This window comes from Gossypium hirsutum, chromosome D12 (assembly GCF_007990345.1).
Source record: "Gossypium hirsutum isolate 1008001.06 chromosome D12, Gossypium_hirsutum_v2.1, whole genome shotgun sequence".
Lineage (NCBI taxonomy): Eukaryota > Viridiplantae > Streptophyta > Magnoliopsida > Malvales > Malvaceae > Gossypium > Gossypium hirsutum.
The window spans coordinates 53,825,050-53,845,737 of NC_053448.1; the positions used below are offsets into that span (position 1 = coordinate 53,825,050).

The 20,688-nt window shown below is 32.5% G+C and overlaps 2 protein-coding genes across 5 annotated transcripts; one reads left to right on the top strand and one right to left on the bottom strand.

The window, feature by feature from the left end:
- Window positions 1–9,345: 9,345 nt before the first annotated feature.
- Window positions 9,346–12,406, bottom strand: LOC107946568 (serine/threonine-protein kinase 16-like). Its single transcript, NM_001327515.1, is given in 6 exon segments — window positions 9,346–9,721; window positions 10,171–10,295; window positions 10,685–10,870; window positions 11,085–11,228; window positions 11,359–11,501; window positions 12,167–12,406. Coding segments are annotated over 6 exon segments (1,038 nt in total). The 5' UTR covers window positions 12,381–12,406; the 3' UTR covers window positions 9,346–9,495.
- Window positions 12,407–13,735: 1,329 nt separating this feature from the next.
- LOC107946569 (inorganic pyrophosphatase TTM1) lies at window positions 13,736–20,592 on the top strand. Of its 4 annotated transcripts, none has more exons than XM_016880959.2 (12): window positions 13,736–13,983; window positions 14,881–15,250; window positions 16,315–16,429; window positions 16,633–16,828; window positions 16,976–17,089; window positions 17,201–17,374; window positions 18,095–18,289; window positions 18,815–18,937; window positions 19,007–19,119; window positions 19,293–19,413; window positions 19,790–20,062; window positions 20,201–20,592. In XM_016880959.2, the coding sequence occupies exons 2-12, from the start codon at window positions 14,911–14,913 to the stop codon at window positions 20,417–20,419; spliced, it is 1,983 nt and encodes a 660-aa protein (XP_016736448.1). In that variant the 5' UTR covers window positions 13,736–13,983; window positions 14,881–14,910; the 3' UTR covers window positions 20,420–20,592. The 4 variants fall into 4 exon arrangements, with proteins under 4 accessions (XP_016736448.1, XP_040963093.1, XP_016736449.1 ...); XM_016880960.2 differs by having other exon boundaries at window positions 13,816–13,983; window positions 14,876–15,250; XM_016880961.2 differs by lacking the exon at window positions 13,736–13,983 and adding an exon at window positions 14,047–14,408.
- Window positions 20,593–20,688: the final 96 nt, after the last annotated feature.

The window sequence follows — 20,688 nt, forward strand, 5'->3', positions numbered from 1 at the left end:
CATGCCCGTGTGCTAGGCCGTGTTGAGCATACTGACTTGCATAATTTTAAAGATACAGGGGACACACGACCGTGTCACCTGAGACACACGCTCGTGTCTCTGCCCGTGTGGACGAAAATAGGTCATTTCCAAGCCATATTTCTCACCCAATTTGGTACCAACCTAAACACAAAAGTTTGCACATCCACAAGCCATATCAAGGCATTCAAAACGAGTCAAAATCAAGTATTAAACATGAAATATCACCACATCCAACCAATATGCCCTTAGGCACCTCAAACGAAAACTTAAAGACATGTCAACCAAGTATCTCAACTTACCTAGATGACCAAATTCATGTATGCATATTCAAACCACATTTTACTTTCTTTCACTCCACCAAATCAAACACATAACAGATATGATAAAGTCACTTATATACATATCAAAATATATCAAACACAACCCATTCAATTGGATAGTCTCAACAAAACCCTTATATGCCAACATTGGCCAAAATAACCTATACATGCCATTATAATCGGAATTAATTTACTAAAAGTAGCAAAAGAGCCGATGGATAATGTGAAATAGCTCCGACCAGTTTCCAACCCGTACGAGCTTCTAAATTACTATAAAACATGGAAAATAACACAAAGTAAGCATTTAAGCTTAGTATGTTTATATAATACGAAATTTAACTTACCATATATCCATACAATAGGTAAGTAAACATAACATATCTCAACCAATTTGGCCAAAAGCCTAAACACATGATCACCGACATATTAGCCATGAAAATCACATATAAAATCCAACACACATGTTTGAATTCATCAAATAATCACATTTCATGTATTTTATGTATATACCGGTAATAGTTCATATCAAACTCATATGATTTCATAACAAAACTATGTCCATTGAACCATTTAAAATATCATTAGATACACAAGTAGTACACACGAGGTGTACTGAACTGTAATCTATCACTTCATATTCTTGTATGCTCATACGAGCTGTAAACAATAAGCTCTTTCAAGCTGAATAACGAGAAGCTTATGCGAGCTAAATAACGGGAAGCTCATGTGAGCTGAGTATCGGGAAGCTCATAAGAGTTGTGGTGTGTCCGCAACACATGTAGGACCCCAACCAAATCAGTAACCCTAATGACATGTCATTTGTATTCTACGAATTTCATAAGGTTCAAACGGGACTTAGTAATCGTCGAATATATAGCCGGTATTTATTCATGGCAATTGTACAATTCAAAAAAAAATAATTCAATTTAACACATATTAATGTGCAATTTAATTACATGAACTTACCTCGACGAGTTTATGTAGATACGAAGGCGACTAATTCGATATTTTTCCTTTGCCTCGATTTAACTCCGTACTAGTTCTAATCGGATCTATACGAATGAATTTAACTCAATTCAATATAATTCATATTCAATTTAATCCAACAACACATTTTTGGACAAATTATTATTTTACCCCTATACTTTTAATTTATTACAATTTAGTCCCTAGGCTCGGAAAATAACTTTCATGCAATTTAATCCTTACACAAGTCTAGCCGATTTTTATACATATTAATACTAGCCCATATTTTTCATAAAATTCACAATTTTACCATAAATTTATCATCTTTTTCAATTTAATCCTTAATTGATAATTTCATCAAAATTCTCTTTACAAAGTTGTTTATCTAACAACAACATTTCATTTTCTATCATAAAATTTCATAATTCAAGCATACTCATCAATGGTAAAACTCTAATACTTTAATGATTTTGCAAATTAATCCCCAAGTTAGCTAGATTAAGCTATTACGATCTCGGAAACATAGAAATCATTAAAAACGAGACAAGAATACATACCTAACTAAGCAAAACAAGCTTGCTAATATTTCAACCTTCCATGGCTAGGTTTCTTTCTTTTCTTCTTCTTCTTTTTTTTTTGGTAGTAGATGATGATGATAATAGATTTTTTTTATTTAATATCACTTAATTCATTAATTTCCAAAATTACCCTTAATAATTCATTAAATTTCCAATGATGACTATTCATGCTTAACCATAAGGATTTTAATGGTCTATTTATCATATAAGGACCTCTAATTTAAAATTCTATAGCTATTTAATTCCTTTAGCTATTAGAACTCAACTTTTGCACTTAATGCAATTTAGTCCTTTACATCAAATTAGGTATGCAAACGGTAAAATTTCTTAATAAAACTTTTATACGGTATTTCTATCATACTATAGACCATATAATATTAATAGAAATGAATTTTTTCGACTTCGGATTTTTGGTCCTGAAACCATGTTCTTATTTCACTGAAAACAGACTGTTACACTAAAAGTACCAAAAGAGCCAATGGATAGTGTTAAATGGCTCTGACTAAATTTCAACCCGTACGAGCTTCTGAATTACTATAAGACACGAAAAATAACATAGAGTAAGCATTTAAGCTTAGTAAGTTCATATAATTCGAAATTTAACTTACCATTTATTCACATTTAAGGTAAGCATACAAATATATCCAAACCAATTTGGCCAAAAGCCTAAACACATATCATCAACATGTTAGCCATGTAAATCACATAAAGGATCCAACACGCATGAATGAATTCATCAAGTAATCATATTTCATGAGTTTCATGTATATACCAGTAATAGTTCATATCGAACTCGTATAATTCATAACAAAATTGTTCCCATTGAACCATTTAAAATATCGTTGGATACATGGGTAGTACACCCGAGGTGTACTGAACTGTAATCTGTCAATTCATATTCATATATGCTCATACGAGCTGTAAACAGGAAGCTCCTCTAAGCTGAATAACAGGAAGCTCATGTGAGCTAAATAACGGGAAGCTCATAAGAGCTGTGGTGTGTCCGCATCACATGCAGGACCCCAACCAAATCGGTAAACCTAATGACATGTCATTTGTATCCTACGAATTTCATAAGGTTCAAACGGGACTCAGTAATTGTTGGATATGCAATCGGTATTTATTCATGGCAATTATACAATTCACAAACAATAAATCAATTTAACACATATAAATGTACAATTAAATTACACGAACTTACCTCGACAATGTACGTAGATATGAAGGTAGCTAATCCAATATTTTTCCTTTGCCTCTATCTAACTCTGTACTAGGTCTATTAGGATCTATACGAATGAATTTAACTCAATTCAATACAATTCATATTCAATTTAGTCCAGCATATATTTCAAAAGAATTACTATTTTGCCCCTATACTTTTAATTCGTTACAATTTAGTCCCTATGCTCGAAAAATAACTTTCATACAATTTAATCCTTAATCAAACCTAGTCAATTTTTATACATATTAATAACAGCCAATATATTTAATAAAATTCACAGTTTTACCATAAATTTATCATCTTTTCAATTTAATCCCTAATTGATAATTTCATCAAAATTCTCTTTATAAAAGTTATTTATCTAATAACAACCTTTCATTTTCTATCATAAAATTTTATAATTCAAGCATACTCATCAAATACTTTAACAGTTTTACAAATTAATCTCGAGCTAGCTAGATTAAGCTATTACGATCTCGCAAACATAGAAATCATCAAAAATGGGACAATGATACATACCTAATTGAGCAAAATAAGCTTGCTAATATCTCAAGCTTCTATGGCTAGGTTTTTTTTTTTATGTTTGGTGGATGATGATGATAATAGATTTTTTTATTTAATATAACTTTATTCTTTAATTTCCAAAATTAACCCTAATGTTTCATGAAATTTCCAATGATGACTATTCATGCTTAACTACTAAGCATTTTAATGAGTTAATTACTATATAAGGACCTCAAATTTCAATTTCTATAACTATTTAATACCAATAGCTATTAGAACTAAACTTTTGCACTTAATGCAATTTAGTCCTTTTCATCAAATTAGGTATGTAAACGGTAAAATTTCTTGACAAAATTTTAATATTGTATTTATATCATACAATAGACCATAAAATAATAAAATAAAATTTTCTCCAACTTTAGATTTGTGGTCCCGAAACTACTGTTCTGATTTCACTGAAAACGGGTTGTTACACCTTATGCCTTTATGAAGAAAATATAAATGTTACCTTTGCTAGTTGACTAATATAAAAACATTATCCAGTTAAAATTTCTAATGTGTTTATAATTCTAATTTATGATAAAAATGTGTTTGAGGATCAAATTGATTTGTAAATGTAGAGAGTTAAATTTGTTGAGTTATTTAAAATTAGGATCAAATTAATAAAAATGGGTAGGTATTAAAGACTAAATGCATTACTAAACCAATTAAAAATAAAAAGACATATCATCATCATTTTCGTTAACGATTTAAAGGAAAGGAACTAAAACAGAATCGACTGAAAATGCGAATGACAAAATTGAAAGTTTTTGTAGTTTTGTGACTAAAACATAAACATTCTAATATTTGTATCATCATCATATAATATTAGTGTTGCATAATTCCTATTGGTAATCATGAGGTGTGGTGTGATAGTTGCTCACCTATCTCTTAACCATGAGGTCGGGGGTTTGATTCTTACCCATAAATATAAAGCACATTTCATGGCCAACCATTTATCTCTTCAGTATAACTTATATTTTTTCTTTACACACTTCTATTTTGTTAAGTCCCTTAATTTTTTATTTCATGTGATTAGATGAAGGACAGTTGATTTTGATGGTAATTTTATAAATAGAGCAAAATAGAGAAGTGAAGCTCATGAAATTATAGTACTAAAATATTATTACATCAATCTAAACAAACTTCACCTAAAATATGGTTTCAAGTTGTATGAGTTTGTACTAATATATTAACTTGGGGTTTTTTTTACCTAAATAATACAAAAAAAGTAAAAAAATACCAAAATGGTACAAACATTTTATTATGTACCAAAATGGTACAAACAGTAGTGGAGGGACTGCCACAGGTGGCACCAATGGTGCCAGTGGCAGAGGCAGCACCAAAGGTGCCACTGCCACAGGCGGCACCCCCCCTTTATTCGTATTTTTCTTATTTTCGAATTTTTTTATAAAAATAGTATTAAAAATAAAATACCAAAAAATATGTTTATGAAAAAATAAAATACGAAAAGAAATAAAAAATGAAAATAGTATATTTACTGAAAGTAATAAAATTCGAAAAAAGAAAAATACGAACAAATGGCCAAAATAAGGGTTTTTCAATAAATTTATATAAAAAACATACTAAAATAACACATTTCAAACATTATGTACTAAAATAATATAAAATAATAAAATACGAAAATAATATATTTTTTGAAAGTAATAAAATCTGAAAATAAGAAAAATACGAACAAATGGCCAAAATGAGGGTTTTTTACTAAATTTATATAAAAAAATACACTAAATTAATACATTTCAAACTTTATGTTATAAAATAATATAAAATAATAAAATAGTATTAATTTAGTGTGTTTGAAATGTATTAATTTAGTGTGTCTTTTTATATAAATTTAGTAAAAAAACCCTCATTTTGGTCATTTGTTCGTATTTTTCTTATTTTCGGATTTTATTACTTTCAAAAAAATATACTATTTTCGTATTTTATTATTTTATATTATTTTATTACATAAAGTTTGAAATGTATTAATTTAGTGTTTTTTTTATATAAATTTAGTAAAAAAACCTTCATTTTGGCCATTTGTTTGTATTTTTCTTATTTTCGGATTTTATTACTTTCAAAAAATATACTATTTTTGTATTTTATTATTTTATATTATTTTAGTACAAAATGTTTGAAATGTATTATTTTAGTGTGTTTTTTTATATAAATTTATTAAAAAATCCTCATTTTGGCCATTTGTTCGTATTTTTCTTATTTTCAAATTTTATTACTTTCAAAAATATACTATTTTCGTATTTTATTATTTTATATTATTTTAGTACATAATATTTGAAATGTATTATTTTAGTGTGTTTTTTTTTATATAAATATAGTGAAAAACATTTATTTTGGCCATTTGTTCGTATTTTTTTTCCGAATTTTATTACTTTCAGCAAATATACTATTTTCGTTTTTTATTTCTTTTCGTATTTTTTTCATAAAACATATTTTTTCGGTATTTTATTTTTAATACTATTTTTATAAAAAAAATCTGAGAATAAGAAAAATACGAATAAATGGGAGGTGCCGCCAGTGGCAGTGGCACCTTTGGTGCCGCCTCTGCCTCTGCCACTGGCACCATTGGTGCCGCCTGTGACAATCCTTCCACTACAGTTTGTACCATTTTGGTACATAATAAAATGCTTGTACCATTTTGATTTTTATTTTTATTGTATTATTTATGTAAAAAACCCTTAACTTGGTGTAGATTAGAGGTGCTCATGGGCCGGGCGGCCGGCCCTGCCCGACGGCCCGCCCGAAATATGGGCTTGGGCAAAAAAATGAGGCCCGTTTAGAAAACGGGCCGGGCCTCGTGCACCACTTTTTTGGCCTGGGCCCGGCCCGGCCCGTTCCGATATTATAAATATATATTTTTTTTAAATTTTAAAATATTTTTTACATACTTTTTTAATTTTTTTTAAATTTTAAAATATTTTAAAATACTTTTTTTTTTAATTTTTTTAATTTTAAAATATTTTTAAAATACTTTTTTTTTTAATTTTTTTAATTTTAAAATATTTTTAAAGTATTTTTTTTAATTTTTTAAAATTTTTAAAATAAAAATGGGCCGGTCGAGCCGGGCCGGGCTTATTATTTTTTTCCCGGGCCGGGCCTGGGCAAAATCTTAAGCCCATATTTCGGGCCGGGCCAAAATTTTTTTATGGGCCTAGCCCGAACCCGGCCCGGCCCATGAGCACCTCTAGTGTAGATTGACAACCAGTAATAAATATAAATATTACATGTGAGAGGTAGATGTCAAAATAGCTTTTTGTTTCTGCTCTTCTGTCTTCCTCTAAGTTTGATAGTGCCTGTCTTCTCAAGGCTAGGGCTTTTGTCTTTTGTTTCTATTGGAGGAGGAATATTTTTGTTTAAATTTTTAATTTTAATGAAAATATCTAGTTATTACACTTCGGGTTTTTTTTTATCAAAATAGACTATATATTAAAAATCAAAATTCGATACAAAGAAAAACTATAGGTATCAATTTCAACTGTGCCTCCATATAAACATGGGTTTTTACAGATACACAAAATAAGATTCCCGACCTTCTTGTTTTTAATAAGTATAACGTTTGGGAGGTAAAGACTACTTTTTGTTAGTTGCCATAGACAATGCCAATTATTACAACACAAAATATGGGGTGGTTTGCTATGATGATTTACATTGTGAGGATGCGAAAAGCAATTAAGATAAAGGTGATTCACACCATGAGAGTGTGAAGAGCTGCTAGGAAGATGGTGATTTACACTGTGAAAGGTGCGGAGTTATCATACTAAAGATTAAATGAGATTGTGGGATGAAATTTTAATAGAGCAAGGTTGTTTGTGTTTTCTTATCCTCTTTACCCTAATGATAAGAGGATATATTTATAGAGAAATCGAGGCTAGGCGCAAATTCTAATTAGATCTGTCCAAGGGTCGGGTTTGGATAAGGATTGTTGCACTTTTGAGCTAGCATGAATTCAATTTATATAATTAAAAATATTTTTAAATTAAAATCTTATTATAAAAGATATAAAATAGCAATTGAAAATTATGTTTTTAATATTTTATTAATTTTTAAATAGTAAAATGGTTTTTTAAATAGACCGAGCCAACCCAAAAATAAGCTTAGGCTTGAAAAATATTTTAGAATCGAGTCTCGACCCAATCTATGGGCATCTCTAGTCCCGGCCACTTGAATTCTCCTCGTAAGTGTAATGATAGAGTGGCATGTGTCAACTTAGGGCACTATTAAAGTAAATATGCGAAGTTAGATGAAATACTTCTCTTCTTTTATGTATATAACACATTATCCGATCAAACTTTGAAAATTTTAGTTTGACATAGATGGGGAATGAATAGGATAAGAAATCGTAAGTTCTGCTTTTAAATATCATTTTAATCGATATGAAGTAAATATAAAAAGAGTAGCTAAAACAAAGTGAACATTGAGTTGGGCCCCCCAGTGAAAGAGCAAAACGAAGTTCAAAGAAGAGTTGCGATGAAAACCAGTGAGTTGGAGCAATCTTTGTCCCCAAATTTGTAAGCATGATTTGTAAGCCTTCTACCACCTTGTTTTTGGTTTTAATTTCTTATACAGACATCATGGCCCCATGCATTCCGCATTGTTTCTTTGTCCTCTTGCTCGAATTTGCTAATGGTCGGACAACCTCTTTCATGCCTTTCATTTCATTCCATCCCTTTCTTCTTTATATTAATATATTTTTCATTTATACATAAAGCTTGTCGTCATCTGATAATGAACCAAAAAAAAAAAAACCAAGTATTAAATGTTAGATTTTGGATCACATGTTTATAAAATGCTACCAGTTGGAGATGATTTATGTTAGGTTAAGCTATTAAGAAACTTGTCTGGTTCAAGTTTTGTGAATAAAAAATAAACATCCCATTTAAAATCCGACCCAGCTTGATTCTACTTAATACCAGACATCCACAGCATCTGAATATCGTTTATCGACCATGCAACTGAACTCCAGAGTAAGGTCTTTGTGCTCTCTTCATATTTACGAATATACTAAATTTTATTTTAAAGAAATTATTAAATTGTTAATAAAAATGTATAATATTATTTTCTTTTACAAAACTATGTGAAGAGTTGTTAAATGAGAAATAGTAGATACAATGATAAAACCACCCCCCAAACTAAAAAATGAGAGTCAGTTGCAGATATGATTGTATGTACGACTTAAATCCATGTTAGATTGACATTTCTTTTTCTTATATTCAAAAGATTATACATCCATAATCATGTTCGACAAAGTGTTAAATACTTCAAAAATAAATAAATTTAAAGTTGAGGAAATATAGTTAGTTACCCAGAAGTATAAACTAAATGGATAACACAAATTATTGGGGTTTTCCTATAAAAAAAAAGTTGAATCTTGGATGCAGAGGGACGTCAGATCTGGACATCAGCAAATTACAGAACATGAAGTCCATAATTATGACAACAGAATGAATGCACAACCACCACAACTACTCCAACAAGCTTTGGCTCTTCATTTTCAATAAAATACATGTGTCAGACTCCCGAATCTAACACATATTCATATATAAATACCGCATATGATTATTTAAATATATGGAAAAACTTTAAAAAGGAAAAAAGAAAAAAGCATAACAATATCCAACATTTACCCCAAATCTGAATAACATGGACAAAAAGGATTACTATGGAACTTTTTCATAAAGAACTGCTACTGCTGTCACTTCAGAAGTCTTTCGAAGCCTTGTGAAGAAACTCACGTTTATAACAAGTTGCTAGAATGTGGATGATCAACTCGTCCATTACTGGTTGAATGCCCTTTCCTTCTCACCCTAATCCCTCTTATGATATTTCACTGTGAAAACTTCGAGATCAACTTGTCGACGTGAAATATGATATCATCTATGCGAGGGCGAACACTAGGCTGAGGCTGAAGCATCCAAGTCACGAATTGGTGAAGAGCTTCAGGATACTGTGGTTTAGGTCCAGCTGGCCACTTAATCTGTGCATTTACAATGGCCAGTTGCAGGCTTCCTCCAGATTCTCCAAGTGCATACTCAAATGGGGATACCCCATACCTGCAACAAATGCCAATGAACAATATAAGTGGATAATTTTTTTTATAAAAGCAGCTAACTACATCATCTCGAAAAGGTTGGACATAGAGTACACAAACAATTATTTCCGAAGATAAATGAAAGCATCTGATGGAAGTACAAACCTGTAACTGCTTTAACTTGTTTTACCAAAATTATCATCAAAATACAACTTCATGACTCTTTCTACCAACACTAATGGGCAACTTAACTTTGAAATACAAAGGCCTGCTTTTCGCATTATTTAACTTTAAAATCAAATACTTAAAATATGCTCCTTAGATTTAGCCAGATTCAAATACTTTGTTTACTCTTTGTCTACTAAATTGTTTTTAGGAAGAAACGTAATTAACAAATGAAATGAAAGTACAAAAAAAAAAAAAACAAGTTTATTAAATGAAAGAAAACACTGTTTAAGAATTGATTCTTACATTATTGCATATAAAGTGCACCCCAATGCCCAAATATCGGTTCGCTCATCAACATCTGCATGGCTTGGGCAATCCCACAACTCAGGAGCTCGGAAAGGTGCTGCACAGTGCTCAGATGCCCATTCCTATATATGGAAAGAAAAACAACCATGATCATTGTAGAACACGCACTAAGTTTATAGATAGAAATAAATATCATATTCAAACTTAAGCAGAAAAAATAAGGATGATAACCATAAGACAATGCAGTAAAAACAAATCAAGAAAATAAGAAGACTTTCAGCATGTTTTAGGATATAATAAATGCATCAAACAGATAGGCCAATTATGTACTCATACATCATTTTGTTCATGTTTAAGCATGCATATGTTTGTTGGTAGAACATGAAGCATACAGGTTTAAGGAACTAGAAGAGCTTGGGATAGTTTTCAGTGAGGATGAGAAAGAAGTTTGAAAACAGAGAATATAAGAAGACTCTTCAACACTGAAGAAAAGTAAAGAAGAAAAAAGCACCTGAAGCTGTAGTGCCTCAGAACGAGAGCGAATTTGCCTCCTTGCAGGACGAGCACTCCCGAAATCCATTAATATAGCAAGAGGCGATTCCCCTTTCCTATGGGTTAAAAGAACATTACCAGGCTTGACATCATTATGTGCATATGGAGGCTCAAGACTGTGCATATGTTCAAGTCCGGCACACAGCTGTGGAAATAATTTGGCAGAGTCAAAGTGCTTATAGTCAATTCGAATCAGTTATGACATTAATGAATCTGAAAAGAAAACACCATTACTAATACATAAAATGATCAAATATTAGAAAATAGAAGAATGCATCGGATCCACTGATAACAAGTGCCACATGGTTATCATTTAAACCTCTATAAGAAAATGGTTAGAAAAAGACAGTTTTACTTACCTGCCGAAATATTTGAAGAACATCCGAGGTAGAAAAGAAATCATTTTTAGCACTCATAGCTTTGAAACTGTCCAGTAATGTTCCATCCAAATGAACGGGAAATAGTAAATATGCTTCGTGATTCCATGATCCTTCTTGTGTAGGCTAGCCAATTAAATCAAATTGTTTCAGACAAATTCAGTTTTGCATGGAAAGTGGTTTAAAGAAAGAAAATGCATCTTGGAAAATAGTTTGTTTTACACCGCTAATTAGAATGAGAGATCTGAACAATTACCTTAACAGAAATGATAGCATGATCAAGAAGGGGAAGAAGATTACGGTGACTAAACAAGGATGAAACACGGATCTCCTCCCGAACCAATTCTAACTGTTCATTATTCTGAATGAGAACTTTCTTCATTGCATAAGTTCCATCATCTGCAAATGCAACCCAAGTAAGTTCATTCCAAAACCAAATTAATTTTCCCTTTGATCTGATGAATACACAAATACCAAAATAACACGATAAAATCTGGCAGATGGCATAGCAGATGTCACCATCCTAGATAGAATCCCCCAGCAAAAAAAAAGGTTAGCAAATCCATTTAAGATGTAAATTCAGATAATAAGAGGGAAAATGCAAATAAAAAAAAATTAAATTAAATTAAATGGGAAAGAAAAACCATCATAAAACTGAAAACATGATGATTCCATAATATACGAATTCTAGTCAAATGCCTTAGGTTTACCAACAGAACAGAGATCAAAGATTCAACTGATCCATAATTTTCCAATTGTAATTCGATCATCAGAAAACCTATGATCCAATTTTATCAGACCCCATATTCGATAAACCAGAATGGAATGAATCCGTACATTCAATCACAATAGTTGACACATTACTTGAGTTAAATTTCTACAATAAATAAATCACAAAACCCAATCCAATGAAGAAAAAAGAAAATGCACAATTTAGAAAAACATATAATTAGAAACTCAAAGCAATCAGCTACAAAAAAAAAATTAAAGAAACACCCAGATCAGTAGTAAACCAATCCAATAGAGCAGCACCCAAATCATAAAATCCTTGAAAAAGAACGAACCAGATAGATGAGAAGGGTCCTTGACTTTCTTGGCTAAGCCACCAGCTGAAATTGAAGAAGAATCGGAGGTGACTTCCTTAACCAGATAAACATAGGCGAAGCCACCTTCACCCAACTGCCTCACGATCTTGAACCTGATGTCATTGATCCAAACGTCTCCTCCCCCATTAGCAGCATCGTACATTGCATTAAACCCTGAAAATGTACACCCCATTGTTTTCCCCTTATGCCTTTCACTTGAAAAAAAATTCCTTTTACATCTTCAGATCTCTCATATTTTTTTTTTCTTTTTAGGGTGTGTTGGAATTGAGAAACGTAAAAATGGCGGATCTTAACAAGCACTCTCTCTTTCTCTCTCTCCTCTATGCTCTGTTTTGGAACATTATTTTTAGTTAACAGATTTCAGCATTTAAAGCTTTCCATTTTTCTGTCTAACAATAACTGTTAATTATTTTGTTTCGAATGGTAATTATTTGGAGTCAATTGCATTAAGTCTCTAAATTATGGTTTTTTATTCTAAATCGATTATCAAATTTTAAAATATTCTAACTATAGATACTTTCTATATTAAAATTATTAGTTTTATATTCAAACATGCGAAAATTTTCATAATTTTTACTGAAACTATCCTTTCCTCTTTTTCTTTTCTATTTTACTTTATTTTTACCTTTTAATTTTTAAAAGTAATGAGACAACATTTTACTTTTTTTTTTAAATTTTATTTTAAATTATGTCACATGTCATTTAATGGTAAATTAACATTTTCAATAATGGAAGGGTCTAGCTAATTTAACATCAATAGTTTGAAGATGTATTTAGAATGTTTTAAAATTTGGAGACTAATTTAAAAAATGACCATAGTTTAAGGGTGTCTAGTGCAAATTAACTCTTCTATTTATTTTAAAGATATTTTAATGTGTTATTTTATAGTTAACTGTCCTTGTATAGATTGTATAGGGTCCGGTTCCGAATAAAATTAAATGGAAATTATAAAAATATATGATTTGATAAGTTAAAAATGTATAAAACCAGAGTGAGAAAATAGGGAGTATGTTTCATCACTCGGATCACTAATTAAGACCTTTAAATGACCACGAGGTAGAGATACGGAGGCAAGTTGTGAGATATAAAACAAACTTTTTAAAAGTGAAAAGTTAAAAGTAAATTTAAGGAATATTTTGTTTTTGTAAAATATACAATTTTATGTTACAAAATCCTATAATTTATTCTTTTTACATTGTATATTTTTAATTACAAATAAATTGATCTAAAATATTAATAAATAACAATTTAGGTATATTCCTTCAAACCATACCTGTCAAACTTTAGCGGGTGAATTGATAAGGCATCTCTGTAATGGAAAAAAGGAAGAAGAAGCATCTCTTACAGTGGTCCATGTTTGTAGGATTATGTATCCCAAGAGTAATTGAGTTTTCACAAAATTATATTAAAAATTCTAAAACAATTCAATTATTAAAAAATGTATTTACAATTAAATTCAAAATAGAAAAACCACAAATAATAAAATAAAAATTATATAACCTTAAAATCATTGCTTATGACAATCTTACCCTTCAAATTATAACCTCAGCCTTTGAACTTAATTATTTTTTATTATGTACCAACTAAAAACAAATTTTCGTTAAACAAACTCTAGAAGGTGGCTAAGCAAGCAGCCTTTAGTTTGTTGCCAATGACATCCATCCAACTCAGTAATCACAAGAATCTCTACCTCTTCTTCCGCCTTTACATAAAAAAATCCCAGTAACAGTTTTTCTTGGTCTTTAAAGTTTGACCTCAAAGTCCTAACACTAAAGGTATGATCTTCAAACTATGATTCCCGGAACTTAGTTTACAGTCACCACAAATTGTTTTCATGCTCATCTTTGTTTCCCTTTAGCTTCTGGGTTCTTGTTATTTGTTGAGTTTCAATTCTGGGTATTTTGGATTTGTGTTTATTTTGTTGTTTGCTGTTGAATTTGATGGTTTTGAGTCTCCTTAGGAGCTCGAAAGTTCAAGCTTTTATGGTTTGTTCGTTGTCTTTTCGACCTTGAAATTTAATTCAGACTGGTTTCTATGTGTTCAATCAAGAGCATCAAAAAGGAAATGAATATCATGTTTCCTTGATCATAGTTTTAGTTACCTCTTCTTGGGATAATTGCTTAGCTTCCTTCAGAGGGGACATGGAAAAGCATAAAAGAAAGAGGAACTAGTGTTCATAAATCTGGTGAAGGGTGTAAAGGTAAACATTTTTCTGGTTAGAAAAAAAGAAGAAGAACATTTACGTATTATGAATGGGGGGAACACTGAAAGATAATGATGGTTTGATTTCTCTTCACTGATTTAAATGTTGTGATTAAATGAGCTGCTGACTGTTGTATAATTTGGCACCTGGATTCGATGATAAGCTCCTTAATTTTCACCATTCTATAACTGGTTCATGGGCATTTCCGTTTGTTCATGATCTGAACTTGTGTCTTCTTCATATTTTTGTTAGTCCTGCTAGATTATTATTACTTTGTAATTCCTAAAAGTTATTGAACTGCTGAATTTCCAGCGACATGCTTACCTTACCTTTTAACTTTGGCGAGTTATGGACTTTCCTCCCTTTGTGTTTTGGAAATCGTGATCCCACATCAAAAACTCCATGATTTTATTGTGATGTCATCTCTCTTGAAAATGTAAATATCTGACTGTTGCATCTTTCAGTGCAGCTGTATAAAGGAGAAGTTTCAAATCTCTTAATGGCTCAAGATACCTCTTCTGTTGCTGAATCACCTCGACGGCGCTCTGGTCTTCTGCGAGACCAGGTGCAGTTGATTAAAAGAAAAGACTGTGATCGCTATGAGATCGTTCCAATCGAAGATAAACTGTCCTTCGAGAAAGGATTTTTCATCGTAATTCGTGCATGCCAATTATTGGCTCAAAAGAATGATGGATTGATTTTAGTTGGAGTAGCGGGACCATCTGGAGCTGGAAAGACTGTGTTCACAGAGAAGGTGCTCAACTTTATGCCCAGTATAGCTGTCATAACCATGGACAACTACAATGATGCTAGCCGTATCATTGATGGAAACTTTGATGGTAAGAATTAGAGTTCTTAACATTTTTAAAACTTTCATGTAAGGTGATCCCATCTTTGATTAAGGTGCTTTGTTTTTATGTATGAGAACAATGGATGCCACCCGATATTGCTTGCTGACTTTGGTGGTTGACAATTAGCAGCACAGTATGCTTTTGGAAGCTTCTATGTTAAGAGCTGCTGTTTTATCTGCTAATGCTGTTGCATTTCACATTGAAATAAAATTTAGGAGGCAAAATTGATAGGAGATAATTATTTCTAATTATATAAACGGAATACAAAATGTGCAGTAAAAGCAATATGTGCTTAAGCTCATTTTTGTTAGCTATAGCATTCTATAGTTTGATTCAGGATATCTTTAAGCAAAAAAATAATTATAATTAATGGGAATTTTCATGAGTTATAGCTACCGTAAAACATAACTTATAGAATACTTTCCAGTGCAATGGTATATTTAGTTCTAAATATTGGGTAGTTGGAAAGCAGAAGGCAAATATGGCCTTAAGATTACTTCATTTGAAATCAGGATGTTAAAATAGATGCGTGGTCATATAGAGGGGAAAATGGATTAAGAAGCATAGTTTTCTTTGGGAATGTTGAGATAGATGGGCAGCCAAATAAGAAATGGACGATCTTTAGAAAGTAAAACTGTAACGGTTAAGGATGAACTGATAAAATGACCACTTGGTGGATTGGTCATGTACAATGTAAACCATGAAGAGAGCTAAACATAGACCAAGAACATATTTCTTGAAGCAGTAAGGCTAGATATGGCAGCTTGAGATCTCTTGATGTAGCCTTTGATTGGATGGAATTGAATCCTTATTAGTTATTATTTATTTTACATACTAATTGCATTTCTTTAATTTTAGATGTTTTGGTCAACATTTTAAACTGGTCCCACAGATAACTTGATTGTTTGGTATATGTAACACTAATGCCTTAGTCTGTGGCACGCATTGTGCCAATGTGTGGGATCCATTTTCTTTACTAGAACGATTTTGTATTGCAATGGCTGGAGGAGGATGCATGGTAAAGCTCTGATTATTGTAGTATTATGAAACAGACCCACGGCTGACTGATTACAACACACTGCTTGAAAATATTCATGGTTTAAAAGCGGGGAAACCTGTTCAAGTTCCAATTTATGACTTCAAGTCTAGCTCTCGCATAGGATACAGGTTCCCTATCTCTCTTTTATTTTTTGCTATTGTTTTAAGACATAGAAGCTCTTTTCATACGGGTTTAATGATGTCTCCACTCTCCACTTATTCAGCCTGCTAGGCAGGAAAGAAAAGAGACAAAAGAAAGGAAAGTGCATGCGAGCGGTTGGAAACAAATAATATGCATGTTCTTGATCTAGTTTTATTTATCATGATTACAGGACACTTGAAGTGCCTAGCTCCCGCATCGTGATTATTGAAGGAATATATGCCTTAAGTGACAAATTGCGGCCTTTACTAGATCTTCGCGTATCTGTCACTGGGGGTGTTCACTTTGACCTTGTCAAGAGAGTGTTACGGGACATTCAACGTGCTGGCCAAGAGCCTGAAGAAATTATCCATCAAATCTCTGAAACGGTTTCTTTATCTTACCTATTTTACTTTATAGGTGTCTGATTTAGCTGTTTTGTGAAATCATACCTAGTAATAGCCTTAAGTGCTTTATCAAATGCCTCCAAAACAAAGAGTAGTTATAGTAGTTCTCATGCACTTCTTTTCACACAGGTATATCCTATGTACAAGGCTTTTATTGAGCCAGATCTCGAAACAGCACATATTAAAATCATCAACAAGTTTAATCCGTTCACTGGATTTCAGAATCCTACTTATATTTTGAAGGTCAAGCTCAAACTCCATTATTTCCATGTCGGAGTAAATGGTTCCATGTTCCTTATTGTAGTACTACTTTCTTCCCACAACTTTACAACCAAGGGTTTTCTATCATTGTAGTCTACAAGGTTGGTGACACTGGATCAAATTAAGGAAGTTGTATCTGAGGAACACAAAGAAACTATAGAGGAAACATACGACATTTATCTTTTACCCCCTGGTGAAGATCCCGAAGCATGTCAGTCATATCTGAGGATGAGGAACAGGGATGGCAAATACAATCTCATGTTCGAGGTTAGATGTTTCATTTTTAAGCCTTTTAAAATTCTTAATGAGAATATAGTGGCCTTCTCTGGGTCCATAAAAGTTTTCTTCCTTGTCAGCAATGAGATGTGCTAATCTCAATCCTTTTTGTACTTCAAACTCCACTGGGGTATAGATGCCAGGTTTAGTTAGAATCATATTTTCATTGGAATCTCTCTCTTCTCATAGATCTTTACCGAATCTGAAAACAGCTGTTTTCATATATAGACATTGTATGTTTATGCCCTTTTTTGTCTAAAAATTAGAATTAAACAATACATGGAGGCAAAAATATTAGATGCTGTTTTAAATCACATGCAGTCAAAAACAGAATTAAACAGTACATGTAAGCAAAGTAATATCTATGTTTCAAGAATTTGTGAGAGCTAGTTTGGATTTGATTTCTTTTATAAGTTATGATGACAAAACCAAACATTTACACAAAAATTACTTTAGATTCAATATGCTAATCTATTCGAGAATGTATAAGAATGTTCCTTTAAGATTTACTTCTATGTTCTTTCATGAGTTATTTTGCTCATTTTATACTAAATATGATATCCAAAGTCCTCTCAAATTTAGGTTTTAATGCCATATTGGGTGTTTGATTTGTCTTAACTTTTGATATTTAGGATTCTGCTTAATATTCTTTTAGGATTAACTTAAATGTGGTAAGTTTTAGAGCTTCTGACCAACTTGCCTGGTTCTCAGGAATGGGTTACTGACAGTCCCTTCATAATATCACCAAGAATAACTTTTGAAGTTAGCGTGCGTCTTCTTGGAGGACTAATGGCTTTGGGGTATACAATTGCAGCCATCTTGAAAAGAAGTAGCCATGTCTTTTCTGATGATAAGGTGTCCGTGAAGATCGATTGGTTGGAGCAACTCAATCGCAAATACGTTCAGGTATCATATCCTTTAACGTATGTGTATATCATTTGACATGGTTTATATATCAGGGTAATGTGATCTTTTGCCTCTTTTCTTATTCTGAAACATGTGTTTGGTCTTAGTTATCACAACAGTCATGTACCTAATTGGTTATGGCTTAAGATAACAGCACGATTTTTTATGGCAATACACAATTGGTTTTCTTCATTTATCTAAAAGGAACCAACAGGTCAACAAAATAGCATAGCATCCTGAGCATCCAAGCACAGCTGGCTGCTGAAATAGAATAGTCAACAAGTAGCTATAACTTTGGTAAGGGATAACTCTTTTCCCTTGAAAGCCCTTATCCTAGGCCTCTACTAATCCGCAACAGAAGCCACCACTACCCAATGAATTCTTAGCAGAATAACTCGATAAAGGATGGTGAACTGGCTTTGCGCTGCCTTGCTATAAAGCATCTATTTGAGTTGTTACAGATGACTTATTAGGTACGGGTTGCACAACTTAGAACTAACTGCAATGGTATGTTGTTTCTATAAGGTGCAAGGTCGAGATCGCCTATTTGTTAAATTCATAGCTGAGCAATTGGGTTTGGAAGGTTCATATGTTCCTCGTACTTACATTGAACAAATCCAGCTGGAGAAGCTTGTAAATGATGTTATGGTATGATTATTCAAGTTGAACATTAAATTTTTGAGCTCTGCATGCTGCTAACTTGGGAAATATGTTTAGGCATTACCAGATGATTTGAAAACAAAGCTTAGCATTGATGATGACTTAGTTTCAAGTCCTAAAGAAGCCCTTTCCCGAGCCTCTGCTGATCGGAGAATGAAGTATCTCAGCCGGTAATTTTTATATCAAGCTACGGTTTTTCTGTCTTTTAAAAAACGTAGTGCTTTTCCACAACTTCAACAGAAAGATTAATTTAATGTGTTATTCTGTCTTATTTTTCTTTACAAAAGCACCTATTCTAATCCTGATAACAGTCACATATGAAATTCATCTATGTGTGGACCAGTATCTCGCACTCGTACGCGACCCAACGGGACAAGAATTTGCCGAAGCTGACAAAACTTGCTATTAACAGTAGAAGGTTTGATGGAAGGGCCCCAGAGTCACCTACTCCAGTAGTGAATCCGGTGAGTATGTTGACCCTGAACTAATTTCTGGAACACAAGTCTAGTTTTTCTTTATCCACTGTCAGAATCCTGACAACCTGACAACCTTTCTGGTTGCTGAAAAGTTCAAGTGAAAGAAAACAAAAGCCTGACAACCTCCCCCCGTTATCTCCTCCAAGAAAAGAAAAAAGAATGGATTAATTTCAATTCTTCAGAAATTTTATGAGATTTCTGTAAAAGTTGGGCTCCTGAATGAATCCTAAACCTCTCAATCAAATAAATCAATCTTGGTCCGTGGTCATAATATTTGATTACTTTTTGTTTGGATTGCTTAAAATTGATTCCCTTCATAGTTTTGTTTATTACTTTCGTTACTGGTCATTCATTTGTGTTTTAGGGAGTTGTTACACAGCTCTCGGAGCAAATTTCAACTTTGAATGAAAGGATGGATAAGTTCACGTCAAGTATAGAAGAATTGAATTCCAAGCTTTCTACCAGGACCATTTCGGCTAGCCAACAAAATTTAGCTGTGCAGGCCGAAGCCTGCAATGGTTCTTTACCGACATCTCTTTTCGTAACTGGCTTGGGTAATGGTTCACTAACTGGTTCACTAATGCCTCATTCTTCATCTTCTTCCCAGTTGGCTAGAGAGTCCCCACTCATGGAAGAGGTAGCTTCATGTCCTAGTTCAAACCCTACATTTTGTTTCTCTAATCTGACCTTTTTTTATGTTACTTGTTCCGGTTCTTGGTTTTCATGGTCGCATCAACGGAAATGATTGTCTGAATCTTGGTTTTTAACCATGCAGGTTCTAGTTATTGCAAGAGCACAACGCCAGATTATGCATCAGTTAGACAATCTGAGCAATCTGATACATGAATACCGGGGAGAAAGATGTCACCAAGAAAGGAACGATCGATCAAACAGAGCAATTGATGTTGATACTATTGGTGTTCCGCTGATCTTTACTCTAGCAATTGGTGGTTTAGGAGTAATTTTGTTTAGGAATCTAGCATCCCAAAAGTAACATCATCACTTGGAGGTCCAAATTGCGATTTCTGGCATCGCGAAAATGGTCTTATGCCCCTGTGCTTTAAGGGACCATGGAGGGCTAACACACGTACTGTAGGTTGGCATGGAAAAATTGTAAATATTGGAAAAACAAATAAAGGTGAAATTCTGAAACTAGTGTTTATCCAACATATGTCTTCTTCCTGTTATTTAATTTTTACAGTGAGTTCTATAATCAGAGAAAATCTCTGCAATCTTCTGATGTGAGAAATTTGTACACCAGTA